The following is a 14,998-nucleotide window of genomic DNA, read 5'->3' on the forward strand; positions in this document are numbered from 1 at the left end:
CAATAATCTTTGTGCATTTTAGTCTACAGTTTACATCTGAGAGCTGCTCAACTTTTATTCACTTTAAAACTTTCTTACATGTTATTCATTTCAATATGAAATTCAATTTATCCTGCTCAAGACTAAATAGTGATCACTTCCAATTTCAAATCCTCTGTACATCAGGTGTCCTGTGCAAGGGAGAAAACATCACTATCAACAATAACATAGTCAATGAGACTTTTCTTATTCCTTGCCTCTTCTCTCCATGTGAATTTGTGCACATTTTTATGTTGGAACATGTGTAATAACCAGTCCATGTCCTGAGCAGAAATCCAACTAGCATTTGCCATTATTATTAGCTTTGCGCTTTTCTCCAAATTTTCCCAAAATATTTTTGTATGCCTGACAATCATTTCCTACTCTGCTATTTAGATCCCCAACAAGGACCAACTTTTCCTTTTTCATTGTGTAAGTTGCTTTCTCTAAAGCCTCAAAAAATTCCTCCACTTCTACCTTAGTAGAACTTTCTGTGTGATCATAGGCACAAATAAGTCTCATTGTCCAGTTCCCCATTCTCATATTTGCCCACATCACTACTTGAGACTGCCTGCCATTCAAGAAGATTAACCTCGTATTTAGTGTTGAATACCACGGCTATCCCTTCTTTTCCTTGATTGTCATTGCCTGAATATAACATTTTGTATTTATTGCTCAGAAAGATCTTGCAAGTTTTATGTCTTTTTTGTTTCAGTCACCCCTATTATGTCGATCTGGTATTTATCTAATTCTTCAGCTAGCTCTATTTCTTTGCCATTCAGGCTTCTTATGTTGACAGTACGGATCTTTAACTCTGGTGATGTTGAGTTAGGGTGTGCGTTCAGATTTGTTCCAGTAGCTGACTTTTCGTTGTTTGCCCTGGTTCCCTGGCAAAAACAAAGGAGGCCTTGTTTAACCGGGCGACACCCCAGCCGGCATAAAATTTTGTCATGCTGTACCATCAATTTGTATTTTAGTTTAAGCCACTAAGAATGCAATTTGGTCAGCTAAATCCCAAATTGCCAGCCCATCCTCATTCATTCCGTATCCAGGTAGATACCCAGCAGGGTGCACCATGAGAAGGTAAGGATTGGATATTAGGTCAGAAGCCCTGGTCAGTTTTCCACATTCCTTTAAAGGCTATGTGGAGGTCTCCTATCCTTTATACAGTTTTGACCCTTAAGCACCCCTATAGATATGTTTCAATGATAAAAGACATTCATTATAGCAAACTATCCACCACAACAAACTATTTTTATGGTCTTATGAGTCTGTTATAGTGAATTTTTATTTTTTCATTGACACCACACATGAGAGATGAGACTTATAACACAACAGAGCCATGTGTGGGCAAGTAATTAAGGAGAAAGAAGTAATCCATTGAGAAGTTTCCTGAAAAGCTGGAGGATGTACTCATTATTAAAAAACAAAGCATGAGGAAGGTTGTTCCAAAAAACAAAGGGTAGATGGAATGAAGGAAGATGACATAATATTGATTTGATGTGTCTGAAGCTGGACTGTGTATGATTGCTAATCAGTGACTGCTGTAATTCTTACATGGTCAAAAAAAAAGTGTAGGAATAACAGATAAGCTTAGCTGTTGATGGTTATTCATGACTTATTTTTAATGGTATTAACAACACCACACAATTTTATCAGAGATGTTTTATTAACTGCCTCTCTTTGATAAAATTGTGTGGTGTTGTTAATATCGTTAAAAATAAGTCACGAAGTGTAGGAAAAGTAGTAAAATTTTTTTTGAAATTAGAAACACCAAACTTATAAATATTAATTTATTTCAATCAAAACGATAAAAGTTATTTATTTTAGAAACAAATCAAATATAATTCACCTTGTCCAATACTGATGGTAAAGTTTCAGGAGCAAGTGTCAAAAACACAAAAAGTGCAGATATACATGATAGGACACATGATAAAATAACTGGATCCTAAAATAAGACAAAAAAAAAAAAATCAAATCTGTTGCTATAAATCATAGGAAAATATTTTAAAGTCAGTTTTAAAACCAAAATTATTAACAACTGTAATATTAATTTTATTATCAACTTAGCACAATATAGAAATCCTCATATATTGTGATGAGTCATTATATCATGGAGTCAGACACAACACAAGCATTTTTTTCATAAACAGGAACTAATATGAATGACATCCTTCATGATCTGTAACTACTGTTAAACAGCAATTAAAAAAAAATAATAATAATTGATGAGGATAAATTAATCCATAAAATTGTCAGAAACATAACACACTTCTGATTCTTATGGCATAATTTCCCAAAGGATTTTAATTGCAAAACATTTATAAGTATTACTTAGATATTTCTAAGTATTACTTATAAATATTAATAATATTAATAAGTAATATTAATGTTTTTTGTGTAAGATAACAATACAACCACATTCCTCCCTAAAAGACCACTTGACATTTCAGTGTTTATTCAACATAAGAAGAAAAATAATGTATTTGGTAAAGATGAGGTAAATGAGAGCACATTCAATACCTTTATGGATTACAATGTTGTTGAAATATGTTGCAGTATTACAAGACTGCTAAGTCTACAAATATAGTTTAATGCTTCTAAAGGTACATCTGCAGTGTTAAAATATGCACAATCATGAAACTGATCAACCTGAATAGATAAATTTACATAACTGGGTAGACAAGAAGAGCTGGTTAATGGTAATCAGGATTAAATAATTTCTTTAAATTTACAAATCAAAACACATGTTTTGCTACTCGTAAAATTATGACTTCTTTAAGGTGACAGTTAAACAGCAAAAATTCCTATTTAACTGTAACAGATGCAAGCAAAACATGAAAGTATAGTAAAGAATCTGTTGATAATGGAAAATGGAATACTTCTGTCTTCATGCTGCATACATTATATTATATGGTCTGTCGGCTGTAAAACCCTAATGAAATGTTGCAACTTATCAAATTGCTATCATTCCAACAAAAAGTTATTTAGTCAGATAAGGTGTTTGGATTAGAAAAGCAGTGATCAAATCATGGGAGGAAAGAGTAAAATCACAGATCACAGGTGTCTTTCCTTTTAATATCACTAGCACCAAAGGACACAAAAATGAGAGAAAGAAACTGAGATAAGGTTATGGTCCGAAGAGAACCAAAAGATAGACAGCATACTTTATAGCAAACAGGCTAAGAAAAAATTCAAGAAATAATATCTGGCTGCCAGTTGCGGTTCTGTTAGTTCAAGTTCTTCCACTTGGTTATACTATAAATTAAAGATGCCAAGAAATTATATTCTTGGTTTCATCCTATATCTAAATGTAAGCAAACAATGTTTGAGCATGAAGTCACTTCACAGAGGTTCTGTTAGAAAAAACAGGGTGGGCCTGATGTTTAACTCTGGTATAGTATACGTATCATTCATGTTTGTGATCAGACCATAAATATCAGTGCAGTGGATATAAACGTTTTTTCCTTTTTTGTTTGTTTGTTTGATCTGCAGTGGTACTGTGATCTACATAGTAAGTCATAAAGATACTACCTAGTATTGTAGTAAGATACTAAGTCATCTACTACAATAGAGGTGTGGTTGGCTTGGCTAAGAGATACATAAAGTGTGCATGACCAGCTACTGCTACCACCTTGACATTATTGATATGCAAAAACATATAAACAGAGCTCATAAAAAGTGGTATGGTTACTAGAGCAGATATTTGATAAAGTCTGATATCTTATACTGGTTCAGGACAGAAGATATGCAAGGGATATGAAATAGGAAGTGATCATCTAATTTTGAGTAGGATAAAACTGAGTAATAAAACTGATTGGATAATTTGATAATTTATTAGATACAGTGATAATACTGAGTGGATATTTATAGAAATCTTGGAAACTTAAGAAGAAAAAAGAGCTGAAAAAATATTCTGAACAGAGAAAATACAGATGAAAATAAGCAACATTATAAAAGGCTGAAAAACAAAATAGAATGTGCAGATCTGCTAAAAATGCTTGGTTAGAAGAAAAAAGCAATAATGTGTGAAGAAGCCACTAACAAGAATGATAGCAACTGTACATAAAATTATAAAAGATTTAACAAAAACGCCCCAAACCACCAAAAATGAAAGATAAAAACAATATTGAAAATAAAACAATCCAAGAGGTTAAAACAATTTGGAAAGAATATTACCAGATACTTTTCCAGATGGAAGAAGACTGGAAAAACATGAACAAAAAGACAGAAAAAGAAAATGCACCATTCACAATAAAAGAAGAAATTTTGAATGCAATAAACCAAATGAACTTATCTAAGTCACCTAGTTATGATGAACTTCCTGCTGAACTGTGGAAATATGGTGGCATAGTAGCCATCAATTTCCTGTTTGAACTGAAATTCCAGATGACTGGAAGACAGGCATCATAATACCAATTTCCAAAAAGGGAGATAAACGAAGGTGTGAAAATTATAGACCTATAACATTACTAAGTTGTAGATAAAAAATCTTTACACGCATTATTCAAAATAGAATCCAGACTTTAATGAATGAGACAATAGGAGATGATCAAACAGGATTCAGACCTGGAAGGTCTACTATAGATCATATTTTTACAGTTAATAGCCTGGGTGAAAAGTACTGGGCATACAACTTACCTATATACTGCAGTTTTATGGACTTCAATCAAGCATTTGATTCCAGTGACAGGAACAAAATGATAAACATCTTAAAATCTATGATACTAGATTCAGAACTACAAACCTTTATAATGAATTATTATAAAGATATCAAAGCAATTGTCAAATTTAATAAAATAAAAACAGACAAATTCAAAGTAGAAAAAGCAATCATGAAAGGTTGCCCATTCTCACCAAATTTATTTATTATTTATCTCGAAGAAATATGCAAAACCATAGCTGAAGAATCAAGTCTACAAATAATTGGCACAAATATCAACTCCATCAAATATGCAGACAATATTATTATTCTTGCAGAATCTAAAGTACAATGGGAAGAAAAATAAAAATTTTAAATGAAGAGTGCAAAATGTTTGGAATGAAAATCAATCTAAGCAAAACTAAAATAAGGAAAATAGGAAGAGATGAGGAAAAAATTTCAATAAACTTAGAAGATCGCATACTCAAACAAGTAAAGCCATTTGCATATCTTGGCAGTCCCATTACTTACAACCTCGACAACAAGGAAAATAAAATACAGACTGAACAAAGGATGGTCTAATATGAATAAATTTAACAAAATGTGGAAGCATTTCAAAAAGCCCCAAACTAAAACTCTATAAAGCCATTATTATACCTACAGCAACATATGGAGCTGAGACGTGGACACTCAATCAGAAAGAAATACAGAAAACCAGACTATTCGAAATGAAATACTTAAGAAAAATAAATAAGACTCACTCTCATCAGAACACAAAACAAATTAAACTACAGAGAAGATATCATAGCTATAATTCTTAAACATAAATTAAAAATGGTTTGGAGACACCTCCAGAAAATATCCTTTCAAAAATTACCAAATATAGTCTTGAATGGAATCATTGAAGGAAGACGATCAAGAGGTAGACTAAAAAGACTTGGTTACAGTCTTTGAAGGAATGGTCACAATTATCAAACTTCAAAGAGATAACAAATGGCCAGAGATAGAACTAGATGGTAAAGAATAGGGGACTCAACCCATAATCTGACAGATGAGAAAGAAGAAGAAAACTGAGTAATGTAGTAAACACAAATGTGTGAAAAAATTTAAAAAAGAAACTCAAAAAAGAAAATTAAAAGGATATGATGGAATATCTAGATGGAGTAATTACTAGAAAAATTAGTATATGAGCTAAGCAGTCTCAAATGGAAGTTGAAAATATCCAGAAGGAATGCAAGCATGAGTACATTTCAGTACTAGACGTATAAAAAAATTCAGAAATCTGCTAAGTAGAAAGATAATTATTGTAGACAACATCTGACAAGAAATGCTTAAATATGGAGGTATGAAAGTTTTAGTAAAGTGACTACCGCATAATTTGTAAGGCTGAATTCAAGATGATTCGAGTAGTGTACTCATCTATATATAAAAGGAAATAAAATAATGTGCAATTCCAGAGGAGTTGCACATAATCTTACAGTGTTTCATAAATAAAATCAAGCAAGCAAACTTGAGAAGAGACTAAGAAAAAAATGAAAGGAGGACAAATGGGGTTTCAGATCAAATAAGGAACAGCCAAGAAATCATGGGCTTTTAAGTATGCTTGTTTCTAAGTCAATAAGTTCAACAAATCTAAGTTCTAATTCAACAGGCAGAATAGATAAATGATGTGATGGAAGGTAGTTTGATATAAAATCAAGTATAAGACAAAGGCATACTATTTTCACTATCATTCATCATTTCTGTGGATCACATGAAGGATAGTGACATTAAACACCACAGATCAAAATATTAGATATTAACTTCAGTCCTTTCCTTCAACTGGATGATGTTATACTTCTAAATCCACTACAAGCTTGCAGGATTCCTTAACTATATAGAATAGCTGTTGTTAACAAATTCATTCTGAAAATCATCAACAGAAAGATAAAAAGTATGAAAACAGGCAGGCAAATGAAAATATTGATGCCATTCTCAATGGAGTACCTATGAAATAAGCCATTTCAACTATTTCGAAGATGAATATGTGAGCAGATCGAACCTAAGGTAGCATGTTACTTACACAGGAAAGAGGAAGAATTAGGAAACCAAATGTGTGATGCTAGGATGAAAAGGAAAAGCTTCAGAGGAAGTATTAAGTTCAAGGTGGATTGATGTAGTTGGTAATTACATCTTACAGTTTGGTCTTATTGGATGAGCAAAATGCAATATTTAACAATACTGGAGAGCTGACAAAGGATGGAAACTGCTGAAAGAGAAAAGAAATAATGTAAACTTAAATTATGCAATACTATTTGCCATTTGAAGTTGAATATTAAGAAATGATGACAAACCACATTATTAAAGAAAAGGACATTAAATCTGATATCAAAATCTTGGATATCAAACTCAGCACTTTATGCAGCCATTATACTGCAAAATGAATCCATCAAAAGTGGCTATCAGCAATAAAGTGATAAAATTATAAATATAGAAGAACACACACATAAAAAAAAATTTGTCATTCACAATGGCGAATCCACAGAACAAGTAACACATTTCAAACATTTAGGCACAATTTTCAGTCAAAATGGGAAATGGAATTGTATTACAGAATAAACATAGGGCAGAGAGACTGTAGAACAGATTCATAAGAAATAGACAAGAGAAATTAGGAAAAACACCAAACCATCAGTTATTACAAGGCAGTATTCAAATAAATTTTGACATACAGATTTGAAATTTGAGTTAGAATTATTCTAACTCAAATTGTGAACATGTCCATGAACAATAATTTTAGAGAAGTGAACAGATGACATGAAAAAAGCATATTAAAAATGAAGATATCAGAAGTGAACCATATCGCTTTAGATCAATGTAAGAATGAAAGCAAAATTAATCTATGGTTATACAGTTACTTCAACAGAATTGGAGAAGAAAGGTTAATAAAACAATGTTTCATGCCAAAGAATGAAAAAAAAATTCAGAAGACAAAGATTTAGGCTGATGGTAACATTAGCAGTGCCTTAGAAGATTGAAATCTAAGTTCAGACAAATAAATTACATGCACAAGATTCTATGGTTATTTTCAATGTGTGAGATATCATGGTATATGTACAGTAAAATCTTAAATTTATTTACAACTTCTTAGAATTACATATGGGTTCTTAAAATGGTCAAAGCTTAAAACTGAGAGGAGACCTCCACATAGCGTTTAAAAAAATGCGGAGAACTGACCAGGGATTCTGACCAAATGTCCAATCCTCACCTTCTCGTGGTGCACCCTGTTGGGTATCTACCTGGATACTGAACGAACGAGAATGGGCTGCCAATCTGGGATTTAGCCGACCAAATTGTATTCTTATTGGCTTAAACCAATATACAAAATAACGGTACAACATGACAAAATTTCATGGCAGCTGGGGCGTCGCCCGGTTAAACAAGGCCCCCCCCCCCATTGTTTTCACCAGGGAACCAGAGCGAACAGTGAAAAGTCAGCTACTGGAGCAAATCTGAAAGCACACCCCCAACCAAACATCACCAGAGTTAAAAATCGATACTATCAACATAAGAGGCCTGAATGGCAAAGAAATGGAGCTAGCTGAGAAATTAGATAAGTACCAGATCAACATTATAGGGGTGACAGGAAAAAAAAACTGGTGAGATCTTTCTGAGCAATAAATACAAAATGTTATATTCAGGCAATGACAATCAAGGAAAAGAAGGGGTAACCATAGTATTCACCACTAAATAATAGGCTAATCTTCTTGAATGGCAGGCAGTCTCAAGCAGAGTGATGTGGGCAAATATCCAAATGGGAAACTGGAAATGAGACTTATTTGTCCCTATGGTCCCACAGAAGGCTCTACTAAGGTAGAAGTGGAGGAATTTTTTGAGGCTTTAGAGAAAGCAACTGACACAATGAAAACGGAAAAGTTTGTCCTTGTTGGGGATCTAAACAGCAGAGTAGGAAATGATTGTCAGACATACAAAAATATTTTGGAAAAATTTGGAGAAAAGTGCAAAGCTAATAATAATGGCAAATACCTGTTAGACTGCTGCTCAGGACATGGACTGGTTATTACTAACACCATTTTCCAACATAAAAATGTGCACAAATTCACATGGCGAGAAGAGGCAAGGAATAAGAAAAGTCTCATTGACTATGTTATTGTTGATAGTGATATTTTCTCCCTGGGGCAGGACACCATAGTGTACAGAGGATTTGAAATTGGAAGCGATCACTATTTAGTCTTGAGCAGGATAAAATTGAATTTCATTTTGAAAAGAATGACATGTAAGAAAGTTTTAAAGTGAATAAAAGTTGAGCAGCTCTCAGATGTGAACTGTAGACTAAAATACACAAAGATTATTGAAAAAAAATGAAAGAGTTTGAGAACAAGAACCAGTAGTAGCAAACCTTGAAAAAAACCCTGATTGATTCAGCTAGAGAGGCATGTGGTGAGGTTATCTGCATGGATAGAAAAATCAAAACTCCATGGTGGACACAGGAAGTTAAAGAGGCAGAAAGGACAAGAAGAAAGCATATCAAAAATTCCTAGCAAATAAGTCAACTTGTGCTCTTAGAGAATACAGAGACAAATTTAGGAAATATAAACACTGTCTAAAACTAGCTAAACAAAAGTCATGGGAGGCCTTTGGCAAGAACATAAAGAAAATAAATATCACGAAGATGGCAAGATATTCTGGAGGTTGTTGAAGAAACTTAGAAATGGAGGAAAGAGTGCTGTAAAAGGAGTTAGAGATGATAAACATGACATGAAAAAGGGAGAAAAAGATATCCTTGAAGTATGGAGTAATTACTTTGAAAAATTGCTAAATGAAACAAGCAGTGATAGCACAGTGGTAAAAAACACTCAACAGGAATTAAGTCAGGAATACATATCATACTTGAAGTAGAAAAAGCCATCAAAGGCTTGAAATGTGGAAAGGCAGCAGGAGTAGATGATATTCCACCAGAAATGCTGAAGTATGGTGGTATAAAAGTCTTACAGTGGCTGCACTGCATAGTTCAGAATGCCTAGACAGAGGAACAAATTCCTGATGATTGGAGTACAGCTCTAATAGTACCCATATATAAAAGGAGAAATAAAACTGAATGTGAGAATTACAGAGGTATTTCCCTACTGAGTGTTCCAGGCAAGATTTATGCCAGTATACTTGAGAAACGGTTGAGAAGAATTGTGGAAGAAAAGCTTGGTGAAGAACAAGCTGGATTCAGGCCAAATAGAGGCTGTCAGGATCAGATCTTCACTTTACGACAATTAGTTGAGAAAGCATGGGAATATAACAAAGATCTGTATTTAAGCTTTGTCGATCTGGAAAAGGCATACAACAAGGTACCAAGAGAGAAGCTATTCAATACAGTCCAGTTATATGGTGTCAATGGGGCATTATATCAAGCAATACTTAGTCTTTATTTGAGTTGCAAGTCGGCAGTTAGAATTGAAGGAAGTATAGGAAGATGGTTTAATGTTAAATCTAGCGTGAGACAAGGATGTACATTATCACCTCTGTTATTCATTATCTATATGGATCACATTATGAAGGAAAGTGGTATTAAACATGATATCAGAATGGGAGATGTTAATGTCAGCTCTTTGCTTTATGCGGACGATGTTATACTTCTAAATAAATCCGCTACAAGTTTGCAAGATTCCCTGACTAAATTGAATAACCTGTTGTAATAGATATGGTATGAAGGTCAGCAATAAAAAGATCAAGACAATGAAAATAGGTAGAATCGTTGAAAATGTCAACTGTGTTTTGAATGGGGAACCTCTGGAACAAGTAAAACATTTCAGCTACTTAGGCACGATTTTTAGTGAAGATGGTAAATTAAATATGGAAATAGATAACAGAAGCAACAAAGCTGCAATGGTGGGGAGTCAATTGAATAAATTCATATGGAATAAGAGAGAAATTAGTCAGAACACTAAATTAGCTGTATACAAGACAGTGTTCAAACCAGTTTTAATTTATGGATCTGAGAGCTGGGTCAGAAGTAAAACACTTAACCAAAGACTAGAGACAGCAGATGTGAGAGTCCTGAGAAAGATTAGAGGGGTGAACAGATGACATCAATGGCAATATCATATTAAAAACAAGGATATTAGGTAGAATCGTTGAAAATGTCAACTGTGTTTTGAATGGGGAACCTCTGGAACAAGTAAAACATTTCAGCTACTTAGGCACTTAGAAAGAACTTGACATTGTCAGCATCCAGGAATGCATTAGCAGAGCTAATCTCAGGTGGTATGGTCACTTAAACAGAATGGGTGAGGAAAGATTAGCAAAATAAGTGTTCTCTGCCAGGTTGGCAGGAAAACGACCCAGAGGAAGACCAAGATATAGGTGGATTAATACGGTACAAAGTGCCTTAGATGATAGAAATATAAGATCTGATAATGTTGGAGTCTTGACAAGTAACAGACTGATTTGGAGGAAAATTGTAGATAGGAAGTTAGTAAGGATGTAAATTTTTCATGTAGTACTATCATATCCTGCACCCCTTGAGGGTACATGTCAGGAATTTGATGATGATAGAATTACATAAAAGATGTTAAACACAGTGTTAACTACATCATTCAGCAGAAGTTAAAAATAAAAAAAAATTACAAGATACTACCTTCCAAGAAATCATTTCCAAAGCTTCCTTGGTCTTACAAATGAAACTTATATAAGAGCGAGGCATTTTGGTTTGCTGCCAAATGGCACTTTTTCTTGGTTGTGCAAGGCTAAAACCAGTTCTAAATATATCAGTCATCTTTATTTCTCCAAAGTGACCATTCCTGTCCTAATTAAAAAATTTAACAAGCACAGTACATCTTTTTAAACTTCTAGCTTCTGTAGTAGTGGATAGGGTGGCTTTGGTAATCACAGAATTGTGAATACTTTAACTGGAAGAGTGAAAGTAAGGTTTTTTAATACCATGTTTCTTCAGGACTAGGGCTATTCAGTCAGTCTTGTTTTTTTCGTATGGTGAAAAGTAACAGCACCTCTGTAATTAGAGGTTTCTTGACTATTGGATGATTTTTTTCACCCATATACGCAAGAACAACCAAAATTTAATAACAATACGTGGTTAACTCTTATAAGCCAATTTAACTTGGCAGAGATACAGTGCAAAAAGGTTACATAATATAACATACAGTGGAACCTCGGTTGTCGAACGCCTCTCATCTCGAACAATCGGTTCCCCAACATATTTTCCAAACCAAAAACGCACCGGTTTCTGAACAGAACCTCTGTTCCCAAACAGGTAACCACGTGATCCCTGGACTGAGATGTATGGTGGGAGAGCATCACTTACACCGCAGCCTCCTCTCAATCCAGACACCTGCTCCAATTTTCTTTTATTTATATAAATTATTATTAAATAAGTCGCCATGGGACCGAAGAAGGATAGTGATAGCAGCAAAGCGAAAAGAAAAGTTGTTAGAACCACGATATGGTTGAAAAAAGAATTCTCATCCAAACATGAAAATTACGTTAGTGTCTCGGATCTTGCTATGCAGTTCGGAATGGCGATATCAGTGATCTGTACAATACTCAAAAATAAAGAGGCGATCAAGGGAGCAGATATTGCAAAAGGAGTGAAAGTTCTTACTAAACAAAAATCTCAGACGATTGAAGAAGTGGAAAAATTGTTGCAGATTTGGATAAACTAGAAACAGTTAGTGCTAGTGATAGTGTTTCTTATGCTGTAATTTGTGAAAAAGCAAGGCAATTATATGATGACCTGTTTAAAAACCCTGGTATGAGGGGTGCTAATAGTAAGGCTTGGGTAACCAGGCAATTTTTTTATTCAGTGGATCCATGAAGTCTTTGCCCCAAATGTGAGAAAATGCCTTCTTGTGATGGACAATGCTCCTGCTCACCCTCCAGGCTTGGAGGAAGAGTTGATAGAGGAGTTTGATTTTTATCACAGTGAAGTTCCTGTCCTCCTAACACGACTCCTCTAATCCAGCCAATGGACCAGCAGATCATTTTGAACTTTAAACTCTACACCAAAGCACTGTTTCAAAGGTGTTTTGAAGTGACTTCTGACACAGAATTAACAATCAGAAAATTCTGGAAAAATCAAATATTCTTGTCAAGAATATTAAGCAATATTCTTGACAAAGCCTGGGTGCAAGTGACTTACAGAACCATAAACTTGGCCTGGAGGAAATTGTGGCCAGACTGTGTAGCACACACAGAGACACTGAGGGCTTTGAGGTTGAGTATGTTGCTGTTGTCGATGATGTTGTGTCTCTGAGCAAAAGCATGGGCTTGGAGGTTGGCAATGCTGATGTGGAGGACCATAGGAATGAGCTCACCACAGAAGAACTGGAACACCTTCAGAAGGAGCAGCAAAACACAGTGGTTGAAGAAATTTTCAGAGGAGGGAAGGGAGGAAGGATTCTTAGCTTTTTGATCAAAGACATGTGTGTGAAATGGGGTGAGGTGCAAAGTTTTGTGGAAAGAGATCACCCCTCTTTTGTCTATATTTTATCTATTTATTGTGTTTATTCTTTTTACATAAGATTTTAGACATTTTTGTTATTTTTGAATATGATTTTATGCATGAAGTACTGTTGTAAAGTTTTAAATAAGCAATCATCTGGGGTTTGGGAACGGATTATTCCATTTTACATTAATTCTTATGGGAAAATGGTTTCTGTTTCAAACAAATCAGTTTCCAAACAGTCTTTAGGAACGAATTATGTTCGACAACCGAGGTTCCACTGTGCTAGATCTGAAATCGGCGCCTTCAGAATTTTCTGACGTCACCATTCCAGAATCTAACAATTTACATTAAATCAAAATTTACATACTTATCCTTTAGCAGGAAAAATGTGTTTTTTGTTTGTAATCACTCTCTGTATAATAATTTTGTGAATTTTGAAACTTGTACTGAGTGTGTAGCACAAATATGTCAGATAGGTCAGAAAAAGGGCAGAATAAGAGAGAATTATTAGCAAAATAATGCAAAAAAAGAATGTGAACTTTCAACGATATAGGGCGAAGATCACCCAAAATGCAGTAAGGTCAGAAAAATACCTGAGGGCACTATATCTTAGAAAGCACGCTGGCTCATACGTTCCCCGAACCAAAAAAAAAAGTCCCGTATGTAAATCGGTATAGTCAGCCGAACAGAGACCAATGGTGAAGCGGTGGAAAAATTTCAAATGCGAAAAGGTGGTGCTCTTGAAGATGGTATATAACCCGTAACACGGAAGGAAATCTCCCCCGTTTTTTCTTGTTCCTGAGTTTCGTCTGCTTCGAGAAGTCTTTGTGGCTCAGCTCTCATATTTGAGGGCTGACTTTCGACAGAGTACAGTATGTCACCGTAGCAGAATCGGCAAGATAAAATCGTAGGCCGTAGTAGAAGTCCAAACTACGTAAAATCTAGGCAGAGGAGACTAGCATCCAGCCCAACGAGCACGTGTAAACCGTGTGGCATTGGTATCGAGAAATCCAGATTCGAAAGCAAAGGACGGCAAGAACCGAAGACAAGAGAATTAGATAAGTACTCTCACTTATTCTAGCCTTTTGAGTTTGACTTATATTTAAGAGAGTGGAGTTTAAGATTGTATTACAGGAAAGAGTGAAAAGTTTAGATCTGAATATAAATGATTACATTTACTTGAGACGAACTTTTGGAACTTTCAACCTGATGAAGATTCTGTATTGATTTTCTAAGAGAATTCGAAGAGTGTGTTAAAGTGCCTTAGAAAGAAAAGTAAATTGTAAATTTAAATGTAACGTATACTGAGTTAATGAGGTATTCAGTTTTATTGATAATCTAGCCATAGTATTCAACACAAAATACGAGGCTAATCTTCTTGAATGGCAGTCAGTCTCAAGTAGAGTAATGTGGGCAAATATGAGAATGGGGAACTGGACAATGAGACTTATTTGTGCCTATAGTCCCACAGAAGGTTCTACTAAGGTAGAAGTGGAGGAATTTTTTGAGGCTTTAGAAAAAGCAACTGACACAATGAAAAAGGAAAAGTTGGTCCTTGTTGGGGATCTAAATAGCAGAGTAGGAAATGATTGTGAGACATACAAAAATATTTTGGGAAAATTTGGAGAAAAGAGCAAAGCTAATAATAATGGCAAATATCTGTTGGATTTCTGCTCAGGACATGGACTGGTTATTACTAACACCATGTTCCAACATAAAAATGTGCACAAATTCACATGGAGAGAAGAGGCTAGGAATAAGAAAAGTCTCATTGACTATGTTATTGTTGATAGTGATGTTTACTCCCTGGTGCAGGACACCAGAGTGTACAGAGGATTTGAAATTGGAAGTGATCACTATTTAGTCTTGAGCAGGATAAAATTGAA

The 14,998-nt window shown here is 34.6% G+C and overlaps 1 protein-coding gene across 1 annotated transcript in view; it reads right to left on the reverse strand.

Moving 5' to 3' along the window:
* Ranbp21 (exportin-5-like protein Ranbp21) overlaps window positions 1–14,998 on the reverse strand; it is a 425,699-nt gene that overhangs the window by 203,554 nt on the left and 207,147 nt on the right. The window contains exon 17 of the mRNA XM_090399635.1: window positions 1,871–1,966. Coding sequence (XP_090255761.1) covers window positions 1,871–1,966 — 96 coding nt within the window. The remainder of the gene's footprint in view (window positions 1–1,870; window positions 1,967–14,998) is intronic.

The sequence above is a fragment of the Typopeltis vanoorti genome, chromosome 10 (genome assembly GCF_054136105.1).
Source record: "Typopeltis vanoorti isolate ZY-2024b chromosome 10, IOZ_Tvanoo_1.0, whole genome shotgun sequence".
Lineage (NCBI taxonomy): Eukaryota > Metazoa > Arthropoda > Arachnida > Uropygi > Thelyphonidae > Typopeltis > Typopeltis vanoorti.